Source organism: Bufo bufo, chromosome 3, assembly GCF_905171765.1.
Source record: "Bufo bufo chromosome 3, aBufBuf1.1, whole genome shotgun sequence".
In the NCBI taxonomy this organism is placed as follows: domain Eukaryota; kingdom Metazoa; phylum Chordata; class Amphibia; order Anura; family Bufonidae; genus Bufo; species Bufo bufo.
In genome coordinates, this window is record NC_053391.1 from 31,421,804 (window position 1) to 31,437,418 (window position 15,615).

At 42.6% G+C, this 15,615-nt stretch overlaps 1 protein-coding gene across 2 annotated transcripts in view; it reads right to left on the minus strand.

Annotated features, from left to right (window-relative positions):
* Positions 1-1,353: 1,353 nt before the first annotated feature.
* Positions 1,354-15,615, minus strand: part of GJA5 (gap junction protein alpha 5) — a 76,599-nt gene continuing 62,337 nt past the window's right edge. For both annotated transcript variants that reach the window (XM_040423029.1, XM_040423027.1), the window contains exons 2-3: positions 3,301-3,507; positions 1,354-2,634 (exon numbers count right to left, since the gene is read on the minus strand). In XM_040423029.1, coding sequence (XP_040278963.1) covers positions 1,528-2,610 — 1,083 coding nt within the window. In that variant the 5' untranslated portion in view covers positions 2,611-2,634; positions 3,301-3,507 and the 3' untranslated portion in view covers positions 1,354-1,527. The remainder of the gene's footprint in view (positions 2,635-3,300; positions 3,508-15,615) is intronic.

Sequence of the window (15,615 nt, forward strand, 5' to 3'; positions counted from 1 at the left end):
TATGGAGGTGGTAATTAGGAATGGTATGGAGGTGGTAATTAGGAATGGTATGGAAGTGGTAATTAGGCACAGTATGGAGGTGGTAATTAGGCACGGTATGGAGGTGGTAATTAGGCACGGTATGGAGGTGGTAATTAGGCACGGTATGGAGGTGGTAATTAGGAATGGTATGGAGGTGGTAATTAGGCACAGTATGGAGGTGGTAATTAGACACGGTATAGATGTGGTAATTAGGAATGGTATGGAGGTCTTAATTAGGCACTGTATGTAGGTGGTAATTAGGCACGATATGGAGGTGGTAATTAGGCACGGTATGGAGGTGGTAATTAGGCACGGTATGGAGGTGGTAATTCGGAATGGTATGGAGGTGGAATTTAGGAATGGTATGGAGGTGGTAATTAGGCACAGTATGGAGGTGGTAATTAGGCACAGTATGGAGGTGGTAATTAGGCACAGTATGGAGGTGGTAATTAGACACGGTATAGATGTGGTAATTAGGAATGGTATGGAGGTCTTAATTAGGAATGGTATGGAGGTGGTAATTAGGCACGGTATAGAGGTGGTAATTAGGAATGGTATGGAGGTGGTAATTAGGCACGGTATGGAGGTGGTAATTAGGCACGGTATGGAGCTGGTAATTAGGCATGGTATGGAGGTGGTAATTTGACACGGTATGGAGATGGTAATTAGGCATGGTATGGAGGTGGTAATTAGGAATGGTATGGAGGTGGTAATTAGGAATGGTATGGAGGTGGTAATTAGGAATGGTATGGAAGTGGTAATTAGGCACGGTATAGAGGTGGTAATTAGGCACGGTATGGAAGTGGTAATTAGGCACGGTATGGAGCTGGTAATTAGGCATGGTATGGAGGTGGTAATTTGACACGGTATGGAGATGGTAATTAGGCATGGTATGGAGGTGGTAATTAGGAATGGTATGGAGGTGGTAATTAGGCACAGTATGGAGGTGGTAATTAGGCACAGTATGGAGGTGGTAATTAGGAATGGTATGGAGGTGGTAATTAGGAATGGTATGGAAGTGGTAATTAGGCACAGTATGGAGGTGGTAATTAGGCACAGTATGGAGGTGGTAATTAGGCACGGTATGGAGGTGGTAATTAGGCACGGTATAGAGGTGGTAATTAGGCACGGTATGGAGGTGGTAATTAGGAATGGTATGGAGGTGGTAATTAGGCACGGTATGGAGGTGGTAATTAGGAATGGTATGGAGGTGGTAATTAGGCACGGTATGGAGTTGGTAATGATAAATAGGCCTCTGGGACCTGGTATTGCTAGCCATCTCTCAGATCATAATATGTGATTATCTCTACGAATGATGTATCCTGAAACAGATGCATTAAAAAATTTTAATTTTTTTTTTTACACAAAATTTTATGGCATAAACTACAGTACAAAAATGAGTTCTCGAGATCGGGATTACATCCGGGAATCAAAATGTCTTCTATTGCTGTATAAATACGAAATGAATGGATACAAAAAAAAAAACATAAATATCCTCATGGCAGATCACACCGCCAGGTCATCTGAACGAGCTTTGCTGCTTGTACGGCTGGTTTTACTCAGGCGTCGTCCATTGTGGCAGTACCCGTTGGGTGTTGAATGGTTGTTTATTGGGGCGTTTTGCGCATAGTTTATGTGGATGAACTGCGCTTGGCTTAGATCATCGTCACTTTGAACCCTTTCGGTGGCAAAGTTGGCCGTGTTCTGCTGAGATGCCATAGTGTTGTTGAAAGGGTTGTTGAACTTACCCTTAGTGTTCAAGCATTGGTTAAAATCTGGAGGTGGGGTGCAACTTTGAGACCGATTTTCCGGTTCTATGGTAGCCACTCTAAGTGCATTGGTCGTGTGAGTAGACCGACTAGATGATCTGTGGTTGAACTTTTTCCATAACAGATAGTACAGCTCAACAAGGCTAAGTAGAAGTGAGAGGGTGGCAACGGCCAACATGAAGATGATGAAGACGTTTTTCTCGGTTGGCCGGGACACATAGCAGTTGACAGGATGAGGACATGGTTTTCTTTTACATATATAGAGGGTATCCAAAAAGATTCCATAGAGCATATACTGTCCAACAATAAAAGCTACTTCCATCGCGGTGCGAATGAGGATGCTACACACGTAGGTGTTCAGAAGACTTCCTTGAAGCCTGATCTTACCGCTCACCTCATCCCGATATGGAAGGTTTAATTTTTCCGCTGGGTACTCTTTTTGATGATAAGCCGAGTCATCATTCATGTCCTGTTTGGATTTAGTCTCTTCTTCCCTGAGCTTTTTTTTTTCCTCCACCCGTACAGTGTGCATGGCATGTCCCATGTAGAGCAGAGATGGAGTGGAGACAAAAATAATCTGGAGAACCCAGTATCGGATGTGGGAAATGGGGAATGCTTTGTCGTAACAGACGTTCTCACAACCAGGTTGGGTGGTGTCGCACATGAAGTCAGATTTTTCATCTCCCCAAGAAGATTCAGCTGCGGTGCCCAGAACCAACATCCGGAAAATAAATAGAACGGTCAGCCATACTTTTCCCACCACTGTGGAATGTTTTTGTACTTCTTCTAAGAATTCTCCTAGGAAGGTCCAGTCACCCATGGCTCCTTATCACACCAGATCTCTCTGGGAAAATAATAAAACAGAGTTCATATCAGTATTTTTGGTCCCCCCTTTAGATCCCACCTTATGATGGATTTCATTCTACAGGATTAGACATTAGATGGAACTTAAAGGCACCAATGATGATTGTGTAATATGGCCCCACTGATGGTGGTGACAGTGCTGGTTCTTACATGCTCTTGTGCATGGTCACCTATGCTACAGATATGCTGTTGGAACATATAGGTGACAACAGAATGGAAAACCAGTGTGGTCATCTAAGACAGTTGGTCCTTTACTATGGCAGCCACTGAAAATTATGTCATTGCCTAGACAGCTCGGCCTATACAGGTTTAAAATTCCCTGACTAGAAACAGATTCAAAGGACATCATGCTGGTAACCTCTATATAGAGCTAACCACATACTGCCTTACCATTGAGTTTAATGTATAGACAGTATGCAGTAAACTCCTAAGCTCCCTCTAGTGGTGACTGAAGGTAGAAAAAAATTATATCATTTAAAAGGGTTGTCCTAGGGGATAAGTGTCTAATTGGAAGGAGTCTGACCACTGTTGCCCCTGCCAATCACTAGAACGAAGGTTCCCTGATTAAATGACGTGTCAGACATGCCACTCGATTCAAAATGTTAAAAAAAACTGTCTACTAATGGTAACCCATCAGCATTTTTACCAAGGCAGTAGGGGGTTACGTGTTGTACTGGATGTGGCAAGCTGGTAATAGATTTATTCCATTTCCAACACGCTTGTCCCGTGGTCTCATCAGTTGTGGGGGAAGAGGCCGGTCAGCTGATGACTAATGGCATGACACAAGTCAATCATTGTTCTCAATGGCCGCCTTGAGGTCTGGGCATCCGCGATGTGATTTTCGTACGTGTTCCTGCCAACAAAAGAAAGAAAAAGTAATTGCATTCTCCATTACACTACTAGTCTGTAATAATATCACTTAGCGGCACTGGCCTCTGTTCTGGGGCCGGGGAGGTAGACAAGGAAGGTAACTATGATTAAGCAAATTTCTTTGCATAGACCGGACAGGCACAACTATAGGAATCACGGGTCACAGTTGTGAATGTTGGGCCCCATAATCCAGGGGTCCCAGAGATTCACCTGCCATCTCCCATGAGAAATTCGTATGTAGATGAAAGTATTCTATCTATCTATCTATAAAATGCGTGGGTGAATAAAGGACTTCACCAATTGGAAGAGCTGCAGTGTTTTTTCATTTTATTGATGGAACAGTGGTCAAGTTTATACTGCTGGCACTCCTTCTCCTTATACTAAGGTGTGCTGCCCTGGATTTATCTATCTATCTATCTATCTATTTATCTTCTATCTATCTATCTATCAATAAATCTATCTCATATCTATCAACTACGGTATATATAATCTATCATATCTATTATCTATCTATCTATCTATCTATCTATCTATCATATCTATCAGCCTCACATTTATGTCCTATCCATGTGCTCTTGTGAGAACATATGTGCGTGAAGTCATTAGGTGAAGAATTTGGAGAATGAATGGTCAGAATGAGAACAGCTGTGTTGAACTCTGCGCCCCTATAGCTACCCCCCTAAACATAATGTAAAGCTTCAGTCAAACACAGGACTATTGAGCGGACCCCCGCTTGGCCTGTGAAAGAGGAGAACAATATTTGGTTTTAATAAAACAAAGTGAGAACATAGCAGAGAGAGAACCCAATATCTCTGAGAACTAGGGCGGGCCCCTTTAACTTTCAGTGTTTTTAAAGTGACCTCATAGGCAGGACCCAGTGGGAGCACCCATACTCACTAAATGGGATCCAGTCAGTGACAAATAGAAGGGCCCAGGGGCGAATCTTACAATGAGGCGACCATCGTATGGTTTTGGTCTGGTACCTCAAAGGCTAGAGTTTATTTGCCCCACACTATCTGCAGTGAAAAACCTTCTGGCGCGTTCTTCTGGGGATACCTAGACTAGTTTCCCACAGGTCTGCTCCCCCTTATATCTGTTACATGGGACACCTCAATAATAGGTAAACCCCTTAACCCCTATTTCATCCTGGATCCCCATTCCCTTGTAGCATCTTGTGAGGACACACAAATTATGGTCCTTCTGGGGATCAGAGAATGACCAGACTTCTGCTTCCAAGACTCTGTACTCCAAGAAGCAGGTACAGGCACTAATAGAACAGCCATATTGTGGGTTATTGCTGGCGTCCTGCCCGCATGTTGGTGGGACTGCGTGCACCATGCATATTTGTTCTTGGGTGTGGGCTGTATGATACTAGAAACAACATGTACAGAATTAGGAGTATCAAAATACTGGCTCCACTTGTGACCTCTTACAGGAAGTGGACATGTGAAGTTTGGGCAAGAGTTGTCAGGGGGGTATGACCTAGTCCAACTGGAGTCAAGTTCTGTAAACTATCCACAGCGACGGAAGACTGTTCTGTATTATTCTATGGGTCCCAGCGCCCGGGCTCAATGAGGATTTAAACAGCCCTGTAGCACTTACAGAGTCCGGCTTAGTACCTTAGCGATGACTACCTCATACAGGGAGTGCAGAATTATTAGGCAAGTTGTATTTTTGAGGATTAATTTTATTATTGAACAACAACCATGTTCTCAATGAACCCAAAAAACTCATTAATATCAAAGCTGAATATTTTTGGAAGTAGTTTTTAGTTTGTTTTTAGTTTTAGCTATTTTAGGGGGATATCTGTGTGTGCAGGTGACTATTACTGTGCATAATTATTAGGCAACTTAACAAAAAACAAATATATACCCATTTCAATTATTTATTTTTACCAGTGAAACCAATATAACATCTCAACATTCACAAATATACATTTCTGACATTCGAAAACAAAACAAAAACAAATCAGTGACCAATATAGCCACCTTTCTTTGCAAGGACACTCAAAAGCCTGCCATCCATGGATTCTGTCAGTGTTTTGATCTGTTCACCATCAACATTGCGTGCAGCAGCAACCACAGCCTCCCAGACACTGTTCAGAGAGGTGTACTGTTTTCCCTCCTTGTAAATCTCACATTTGATGATGGACCACAGGTTCTCAATGGGGTTCACATCAGGTGAACAAGGAGGCCATGTCATAAGATTTTCTTCTTTTATACCCTTTCTTGCCAGCCACGCTGTGGAGTACTTGGACGCGTGTGATGGAGCATTGTCCTGCATGAAAATCATGTTTTTATTGAAGGATGCAGACTTCTTCCTGTACCACTGCTTGAAGAAGGTGTCTTCCAGAAACTGGCAGTAGGACTGGGAGTTGAGCTTGACTCCATCCTCAACCCGAAAAGGCCCCACAAGCTCATCTTTAATGATACCAGCCCAAACCAGTACTCCACCTCCACCTTGCTGGCGTCTGAGTCGGACTGGAGCTCTCTGCCCTTTACCAATCCAGCCACGGGCCCATCCATCTGGCCCATCGAGACTCACTCTCATTTCATCAGTCCATAAAACCTTAGAAAAATCAGTCTTGAGATATTTCTTGGCCCAGTCTTGACGTTTCAGCTTGTGTGTCTTGTTCAGTGGTGGTCGTCTTTCAGCCTTTCTTACCTTGGCCATGTCTCTGAGTATTGCACACCTTGTGCTTTTGGGCACTCCAGTGATGTTGCAGCTCTGAAATATGGCCAAACTGGTGGCAAGTGGCATCTTGGCAGCTGCACGCTTGACTTTTCTCAGTTCATGGGCAGTTATTTTGCGCCTTGGTTTTTCCACACGCTTCTTGCGACCCTGTTGACTATTTTGAATGAAACGCTTGATTGTTCGATGATCACGCTTCAGAAGCTTTGCAATTTTAAGAGTGCTGCATCCCTCTGCAAGATATCTCACTATTTTTGACTTTTCTGAGCCTGTCAAGTCCTTCTTTTGACCCATTTTGCCAAAGGAAAGGAAGTTGCCTAATAATTATGCACACCTGATATAGGGTGTTGATGTCATTAGACCACACCCCTTCTCATTACAGAGATGCACATCACCTAATATGCTTAATTGGTAGTAGGCTTTCGAGCCTATACAGCTTGAAGTAAGACAACATGCATAAAGAGGATGATGTGGTCAAAATACTCATTTGCCTAATAATTCTGCACGCAGTGTATATAACCACACTCTTCTTATTTAACAGTGAGAAAATAGACATTAAACAGGTTGTCCATCTCATAGACCATGTACTGTCCACGTAATGTATGGATTTGCTGGGTCCTCCAGAGGATCACATGTTCTATATAACAGGTCTCTGCTCTGGCTAAGGGATAGTGGTCCTGAACACTGCTCTTCGTTGGCCAACCACACATATTCCGATGTCTCCCTTATAAGTGCCAGCCAAAGATGCCCCCTCATAATTCTGCATCCACACATGCCACCCTAATAATTCTCCAGCCACAGATGTCCACCTCATAATTGTCCATCTACAGATGTCCACCTAATAATTCTCCATCTACAGATGTTCCCCTCATAATTTTCAGCCACAGATGTCCACCTTATAACTGTCCATCCACAGATGTCCACCTCATAATTGTCCATCTACAGATGTCCACCTCATAATTCTCCATCTACAGATGTCCACCTCATAACTCGCCATCCACAGATGTCTCCCTCATAATTGTACAGCCACAGATGTCCACCTAATAACTGTCCATCCACATATGTCCAACTCATAACTGTGCATCCACAGATGTCTACCTAATAACTTTCCATCCACAGGTGTCCACCTCATAACTGTCCATCCACAGATTGTCCATCTACAGATGTCTACCTAATAATTCTCCATCTACAGATGTTCCCCTCATAATTGTACAGCCACAGATGTCCACCTTATAACTGTCCATCCACAGATGTCCACCTCATAATTGTCCATCTACCGATGTCCACCTCATAATTCTCCATCTACAGATGTCCACCTCATAATTCTCCATCCACAGATATCCACCTCATAATTCTCCATCCACAGATGTCCCCCTCATAATTGTACAGCCACAGATGTCCAACTCATAACTGTGCATCCACAGATGTCCACCTAATAACTTTCCATCCACAGATATCCACCTCATAATTGTCCATCCACAGATGTCCACCTCATAATTGTCCATCCACAGATGTCCACCTCATAATTGTCCATCTACAGATGTCCACCTCATAATTCTCCATCCACAGATGTCCCCCTCATAATTGTACAGCCACAGATGTCCACTTTTTCATAATATACAATGACGGCATCACCATTACTCTTTTTTGACCAAAGAGCGATGGCAACGCCCTTGTTGCTCCTTTCTGTGGTCAGCCCCTCTCTGGGTACTTTACCACGGCCTTATCCTGTCAATCAAAGCAGCCAGGGAGGGGCTGACCGCTGAAAGTTTTAGCTTTTTTGCCTCGGTAGCCATAACTTAAAAAAAAATAAAAAAAAATAATAGATGTGGCTGCATGAGGAATTGCAGGTGAAATTATGTTATTTTTGGTTCTATTTCTGTCTAATATGTATTTTTGCAACATGAGTATAGAAAAAAAGAGCATTTTTTATCTTTTTATTTTATTGCTTATACCCTTAATGGGTAATTCATTATTCAGGTTTTACAATCGTGCAGACACCTAATTATAACTGCAGTTTTTTTTCTGTTATGTAATGATTGTTCATGGAAATGTATTTTATACTAGATAGCCTTTTTGGTATTTCTTTGGAGGAGGAGTTTTTTTTCACATTTTTTCATACATGTGTCTATATTTTTAGTACCTGATATGCCCACTAAGAGGTATCCATAGGGAAAACCGCAGTCTGGCTGGCAGGGCTGATATAGTCTGCTAAGACCCACCACCCCTGCCATGCCAGGCGAGGGGACAACTGGCGATCACGTGATTGCTGGGTCCAATATAGGCAGCCACATTTTCTCTTCTTCTATTGACTACATAGCCCTAGACTGAAGAAGCATCATTGCTACAGACTCAGTACCGCCCACTATCAAAAGAAAGCGGACAGTGCTAATTATCATTTTTGTGTGGACTTTCATCCCATAATGGAGGTATACACAGAAGTCATAGAGCCCGACAGCAAACCATCACTGAGTTAATGTCCCTTAAAATCATATAATATATATGCACAGGTGGCAGAGATGTATTTTCCAAACATAGAAATCCAAACTCCCTGGTTCCCGTTACACAGCCATAGAGATAATTGACATAATTCTGGCTGCCTGCAGCCACCACTAGGGGGAGCTCACTGTAAATGGTCATATACAGCTAGCATTAAACTTTGTGGAGCTGTATGAAGTGCGCTTCTCCTTGTGGTGGTTAAAGGCAAATGCTATGACTTTGTGGCTCAAAGTTCAGCATGGGGCACCCACTCGTAACTATGATTATAGAGGGGAGATGTTGTATGACAGCCATCTTCTAAGCCCTAGTTTCTACAACTCCAGTCATCCACTATGTGGATCTGAGGTGTCCACATTTTTGTAGGCCATCTCACTTTTTTATTACCTATTTCAAAGGTCGGGAAGAATATAGGGGTACATTTTTGTTATAGACGAACTTCATGCCGAGGAAGCAGAGTCTACACTGTAGACATAGAGCCAAAAGTGCAATAAATCTTTTCCTTCATTTATTTTATAAAACAGGTTCCTGACATTTCAGGAGTTTAAGGACTTGGCAGAGCTTCTCCTCACACTTAGGAAAACTGAAGGAACAACCTAAAAAGGTCAACATAAAAAGTACAGCAAAATCTCTGCAGGCATCAGCCCAAAGTTTTCCATCAAGTATCTTACCTCCTTGGTTACAGCTTATGATATAGCACAGTCTGAGGGCTATGGGGCTAAATGTTCTGTTTGTGAGTCCAGGAACTCCTGACATTTTGATCTTGAGTGAGAAAATATTTGCAAAAACCAGAGGCAGCCCATGCAGCTAAGTTGGGGCCCGTTGATGGAGTGGAGCCAATATGGATCATCAACAACCCCTTTGTGTTAACTTCTGCAGAACTTCACCTGTATACATGCACCCCAAATCAAGCCAACAAGGGAACAGGCAACTTGCAAAAGCTTCAAGTTAACATTTTCTCGTACACGGGCTAGCAAGGATAAGTGATGAACAAGCACCAGGCCCATCTGTCCCAAAATAGGTCCCTGTTGTGGTGTTAAGTAGCTCATTCTCATTCTTGGCATGGACCCCTTTCCTATATGCTTAACACTGATTCTTCTTTTAGAAAGAGCCAGAAGCAATGGTGTCCCTAGTCAAGGACATATATACCATAGGAGGCCTTAGCAGAGGGTGGGCAGCTCAAGATGGTTTTCCAAAGGATTGTGTGAACATATGCAGGAACCACACCCATAGGATATATTTGGAGGGACAACTGCTGAACCTTCATCTGATTGGATGGGTGTGTGTGGTGGCATACATTTTTTTTCTACGAGGTGTCCTCTTCTCTTTGCTGCCCCTCGGGGTCACACTGTAGAAGGAGCAAGTGCTCCAGGGAGTTTCACTATTTTGAGGGCCTCTACCACTCTTTTTCCAATATATGTGGCCTAGGCAGAAGAGGCCCTTAATATAGGCTTCCAGATTTACGGGCATCATATCTTTCTCAGTGGGAACTTGGAATTAAGCAGGATCAAGCTACAGTGTCTCTAAGTGGAGCAGGGGCACAACTATGGAGGATGCAGAGGTAGGTCCTTGCCCAGGTCCCTTTGCCCCATATGAGGAGACCAGTACTAAATATATGACACATCAAAGTTGGGGGCCCTTTTACAGATTTTGCATTGGGCATAGGTGCTTCAACTTACCCCCTGCCTAAGGTGGAGGTAGTGCCATGGAGGAAAAGGTCTTGACTTTAGAGAAAAGTGGTGGTCAATGTGATCTGGCTACTACTGAGTGTAAGAAGGTTATTATGATTTTGGCCACTTTATGGTATACTAACCAAAAATTCTGTTGTAAATTCAGGTTACTTGAGCTCCGCATAGGCCGGCCCAGGAACACCCACTTCTGGGCAGGGTTTACATAAACCCCACCCATTTTCAAGCTGAGATGAACAGAATTTGTCAGGATTCCTTCTGAAAAATGCGAGACAATCCCGGCAAATCCCTGACACTTTTAGTTTTGAGTGTAGCATTATATTATATTGTTATTAGCCTTCATTAGAAAATGTGGCTCTTCCAAGGGCCCCTGGTGATTCGGTTAATATTCCAAATTTTCCCTCTAATATACTGAACACGTTAAAAACACACACTGAGGGGGTCATTTATTAAGACCGGCGTCTAACCTGGCAGTGTATCTGCAGAAGTTATGAAGAGGCACCGGCCTCTACATCACTTCGGCGGTATAAATCTACGCCAGCTTCTTTGCTGGTTTAAATTTAGACCATTTTCTATGCCTCAAACAGACATAGGAAATGATAAATTATACGGAGAAAAAGTCGCGAATAACCTTTGCACCACAATCTGCGCCAGAATATGCAAATTTCTGTTAGTAAATGAACCCCTAGGAACCTCGGAGAATGTATTCGGAGAAAGTTTGAGACAATCCAGCCTCCCTTGTGACGACTCTTATCACAGTCACAGCTCTGTCACCCCGCTGACGCTGTGCCAGATCCTCAAAGGGGACAAGATAGAAAGGTGTTGCTGCGGATTTAGATGATCCTTGAACATACACTGGCCTGTCTAGGCAGTCCGTCGATACTGTTATGCATAATATATCTATGATATATAAAAATAATTCTTTATTACTAAGAAGAGGAAATATATTTAAGGGGATGAATACTTTTGCAATTGTTTTGTGTTGCTCCAATACGTCTAAGATAAAAAAAAAAATTAAGCAATTTTGCATATAGTTTTGATTTAAAATTACCTACCGTTTTGTGTATACAGCTCCTGTGCAGACCTATGTGAGTCCAGGTTATTCTCTCCCATCTATACTCTCTCTGTAAGTGAAGAAAGGAGTCTATTCTGTACCATAGAGACGCATAGGTCTGTATAGGAGCTGTATACATACAATGGCTAAATATTTTGATTGGAGTTAATTATTTTTTTATTTAAATGGCTGCAAAGGTGTACATACCCTTAAAGGGCATATGCTATGATTACTGTAAAAAATGAAAATCAGGCATTGTATAGTACACAGGTTTTCCTTTCTAAAAAAAAAAAAAAAGCTAGAACCAGCCCAGTGCCTCACATGGATCCAGAGATCTCCACATTCATTGCTCCAATGAATTTGCTAGTTTATTTCAACCTGGCAGCTCAGGGGGTGTATTCTTTTGCTGCAGCTCTCTCCCGATGACAGTTCAGGGGATGTATCCTTTCTGCTGAAGCTTGCTTCCTATCACAGCTTTAAGGGTGTGTTCTTTCTTCTGAAGCTCTCTCTCTATCACAGCTCAGGTAGGGAGGGGGGGGGGGGGGTTTTTTTTATGCTGCAGCGTTCTCTCTCTCTCTCTCTATCACAGCTTAGGGAGAGTGTCCTTTCTGCTATAGCTCTCTCCCTATCACAGCTCAGGGAGTGTGTGTTCTTTCTGCTGCAGCTCTCTCCCTATCACAGCTCAGGAGGTGTGTTCTTTATGATGCAGCGCTCTCCCTATCACAGCTCAGGGGGTTTGTCCTTTCTGCTATAGCTCTATCCGTATCACAGCTCAGGGGGTGTGTTCTTTCTGCTACAGCTCTCTCCCTATCACAGCTCAGGGGGTGTGTTCTTTCTGCTACAGCTCTCTCCCTATCACAGCTCAGGAGGTGTGTCCTTTCTGCTGCAGCTCTCTCCCTATCACAGCTCAGGGGGAGTGTTCTTTCTGCTACAGCTCTGTCCCTATCACAGCTCAGGGGGTGTGTTCTTTCTACTGCAGCTCTCTCCCTATCACAGCTCAGGAGGTGTGTTCTTTATGATGCAGCGCTCTCCCTATCACAGCTCAGGGGGTGTGTCCTTTCTGCTATATCTCTCTCCCTATCACAGCTCAGGGGGTGTGTTCTTTCTGCTACAGCTCTCTGCCTATCACAGCTTAGGTGGTGTGTTATTTCTGCTACAGCTCTGTCCCTATCACAGCTCAGGGGGTGAGTTCTTTCTGCTGCAGCTCTCTCCCTATCACAGCTCAGGAGGTGTGTTCATTCTGCTGTAGCTTTCTCCCTATCTTAGCTCAGGGGGTGTGTTCTTTCTGCTGCAGCTCTCTCCCTATCACAGCTCAGGAGGTGTGTTCTTTATGCTGCAGCGCTCTCTCTCTATCACAGCTTAGGGGGTGTGTTCTTTCTGCTACAGCTCTCTGCCTATCACAGCTCAGGGGGTGTGTTATTTCTGCTACAGCTCTGTCCCTATCACAGCTCAGGGGGTGAGTTCTTTCTGCTGCAGCTCTCTCCCTATCACAGCTCAGGAGGTGTGTTCATTCTGCTGTAGCTTTCTCCCTATCTTAGCTCAGGGGGTGTGTTCTTTCTGCTGCAGCTCTCTCCCTATCACAGCTCAGGAGGTGTGTTCTTTCTGCTGTAACTTTCTCCCTATCTTAGCTCAGGATGCATGATTTTTCAGCTGCAGCTCTCTCTCCATCAGAGCTCAAGGGTGTGTGTCCTTTCTTCTGTATCTCTGTATCTTTCACAGCTCAGGTAGCGTGTCCTTTATGCTGCAGCTCTCTCCCTATCAAAGCTCAGGGGGCGTGTCATTTGTGCTGCAGCTCTCTCCCTGTAACTGTCACAGTTTCTAACAGTAGATACAGTTGAGGGCTGGAGCTGAGCCTGTGCAACCACCTCAGCGATGTTACTGAGTTGGATAGACAAATAAGGAAAAGAACAAACAGCAGGTGGCGCTATAAAGATACAGTTTGTTAAAGCATTCAGCAGCTAAACAAAATCTTTAATTACATGAAATTGCAAAAGTATTCAGATCCAGGTGCTGGTTTGAAAAATGCAGATGATATTTTTGTGGAGCAACTCCTTTAGGCTTCACTCAGATCGGAAACATGGTTAGAAATTGAGGCACAATCGAGGAAATTTATGTGTTTCCAAAAATGCACTTTTGATGCAACTTTTAAATGGCGCAATGTTCATGCATGTTCGTTGCGGCCATATTCAAAGCCTATGGGAGCCTATAGCTGGGCACAGGGAGGACATACAAACTCTATGAAGATGCTGACCTTGTGTGGATTTGAACCGAGGACCTCAAGGCAACAATGCTAACCACTGAGCCACCATGCTGCCGGAATATGTTTGCATACCACTTTTCGTATTTCCCTTAAAGGGATTGTCCAGGACTTGCTTATTGATGACCTACCCTTGGAAACATAAGATCAACGAGATCAGAAACAGAACTGCACAGATCCATCCACTGTGTTGTAGCCGGGCTTGGTTACTGGGGAGCTGTTCCCATTCACTGCTACAGAATCCCGATATGATCATTATAATGGTACTGAAATACTCTGTGCTGCTCATAAACCCTACTTCTGTAACCTTGCACTTGTCTCTGATCCCCCTCCTGTCGTCATGCAGTCCTGTTCTCACTAACATCAGCACAAGAGTGAACAGGTCACGTAAAGAGAATGTCTCTTGAAATACTCTGTGCTGCTGTTATCTTTCCAATAATACCAGATCTGGATTACTGGTTTCACACTGGGGTATGCTGTGTTTATAGCCAGTGAAGTGGATGTGGATTCCGGCTCTGGACCTATTCCTTAATTATCCATCAGGCTCAGCAGCTGAAAGATCGGAGAATGCCAGAAATGTCCTGATGGGGAATAGGATTGGAGAGAAATCCTAAGTATTTCCATTTCTTTATTTTCGGAGCAAAGTGACGGACATCTCACAGGGTTTCTGGTCTGAATATACTAATGCAGTCACAAAGTAGATTAGTAGCAGAGTAACCTGTAATCTGTTATAGCAGATGTCAGACCTATAGATGGATATAAAGATCTCAGAACGGGAGATATGGGACATAAAGTAACGATGGAGGCCAGGACGTCCCGTCAGTCATTAGCTGGATGGATTATTCTGGATGTACCATCATATCTTCTCACTGCCTCTTATGTACAAGAATATAACTACTATAATACTCCTCCTATGTACAAGAATATAACTACTATAATACTGCCTCCTATGTACAAGAATATAACTACTATAATACTGCTCCTATGTACAAGAATATAACTACTATAATACTGTCTCCTATGTACAAGTATATAACTACTATAATACTGCCTCCTATGTACAGGAATATAACTACTATAATACTGCTCCTATGTACAAGAATATAACTACTATAATACTGCTCCTATGTACAAGAATATAAATACTATAATACTGCTCCTATGTACAGGAATATAACTACTATAATACTGCTCCTATGTACAAGAATATAACTACTATAATACTGCTCCTATGTACAAGAATATAACTACTATAATACTGCCTTCTATGTACAAGAATATAACTACTATAATACTGCTCCTATGTACAAGAATATAACTACTATAATACTGCTCCTATGTAAAAGAATATAACTACTATAATACTGCTCCTATGTACAAGAATATAACTACTATAATACTGCCTCCTATGTACAAGAATATAACTACTATAATACTGCCTCCTATGTACAAGAATATAACTGCTATAATACTGCCTCCTATGTACAAGAATATAACTACTATAATACTGCTACTATGTACAATAATATAACTACTATAATACTACTCCTATGTACAAGAATATAACTACTATAATACTGCCTCCTATGTACAAGAATATAACTACTATAATACTGCCTCCTATGTACAAGAATATAACTACTATAATACTGCTCCTATGTACAAGAATATAACTACTATAATACTGCTCCTATGTACAAGAATATAACTGCTATAATACTGCCTCCTATGTACAAGAATATAACTACTATAATACTGCTCCTATGTACAAGAATATAACTGCTATATTACTGCCTCCTATGTACAAGAATATAACTACTATAATACTGCCTCCTATGTACAAGAATATAACTACTATAATACTGCCCCCTATGTACAAGGATATAACTACTGTTGACAGGCACA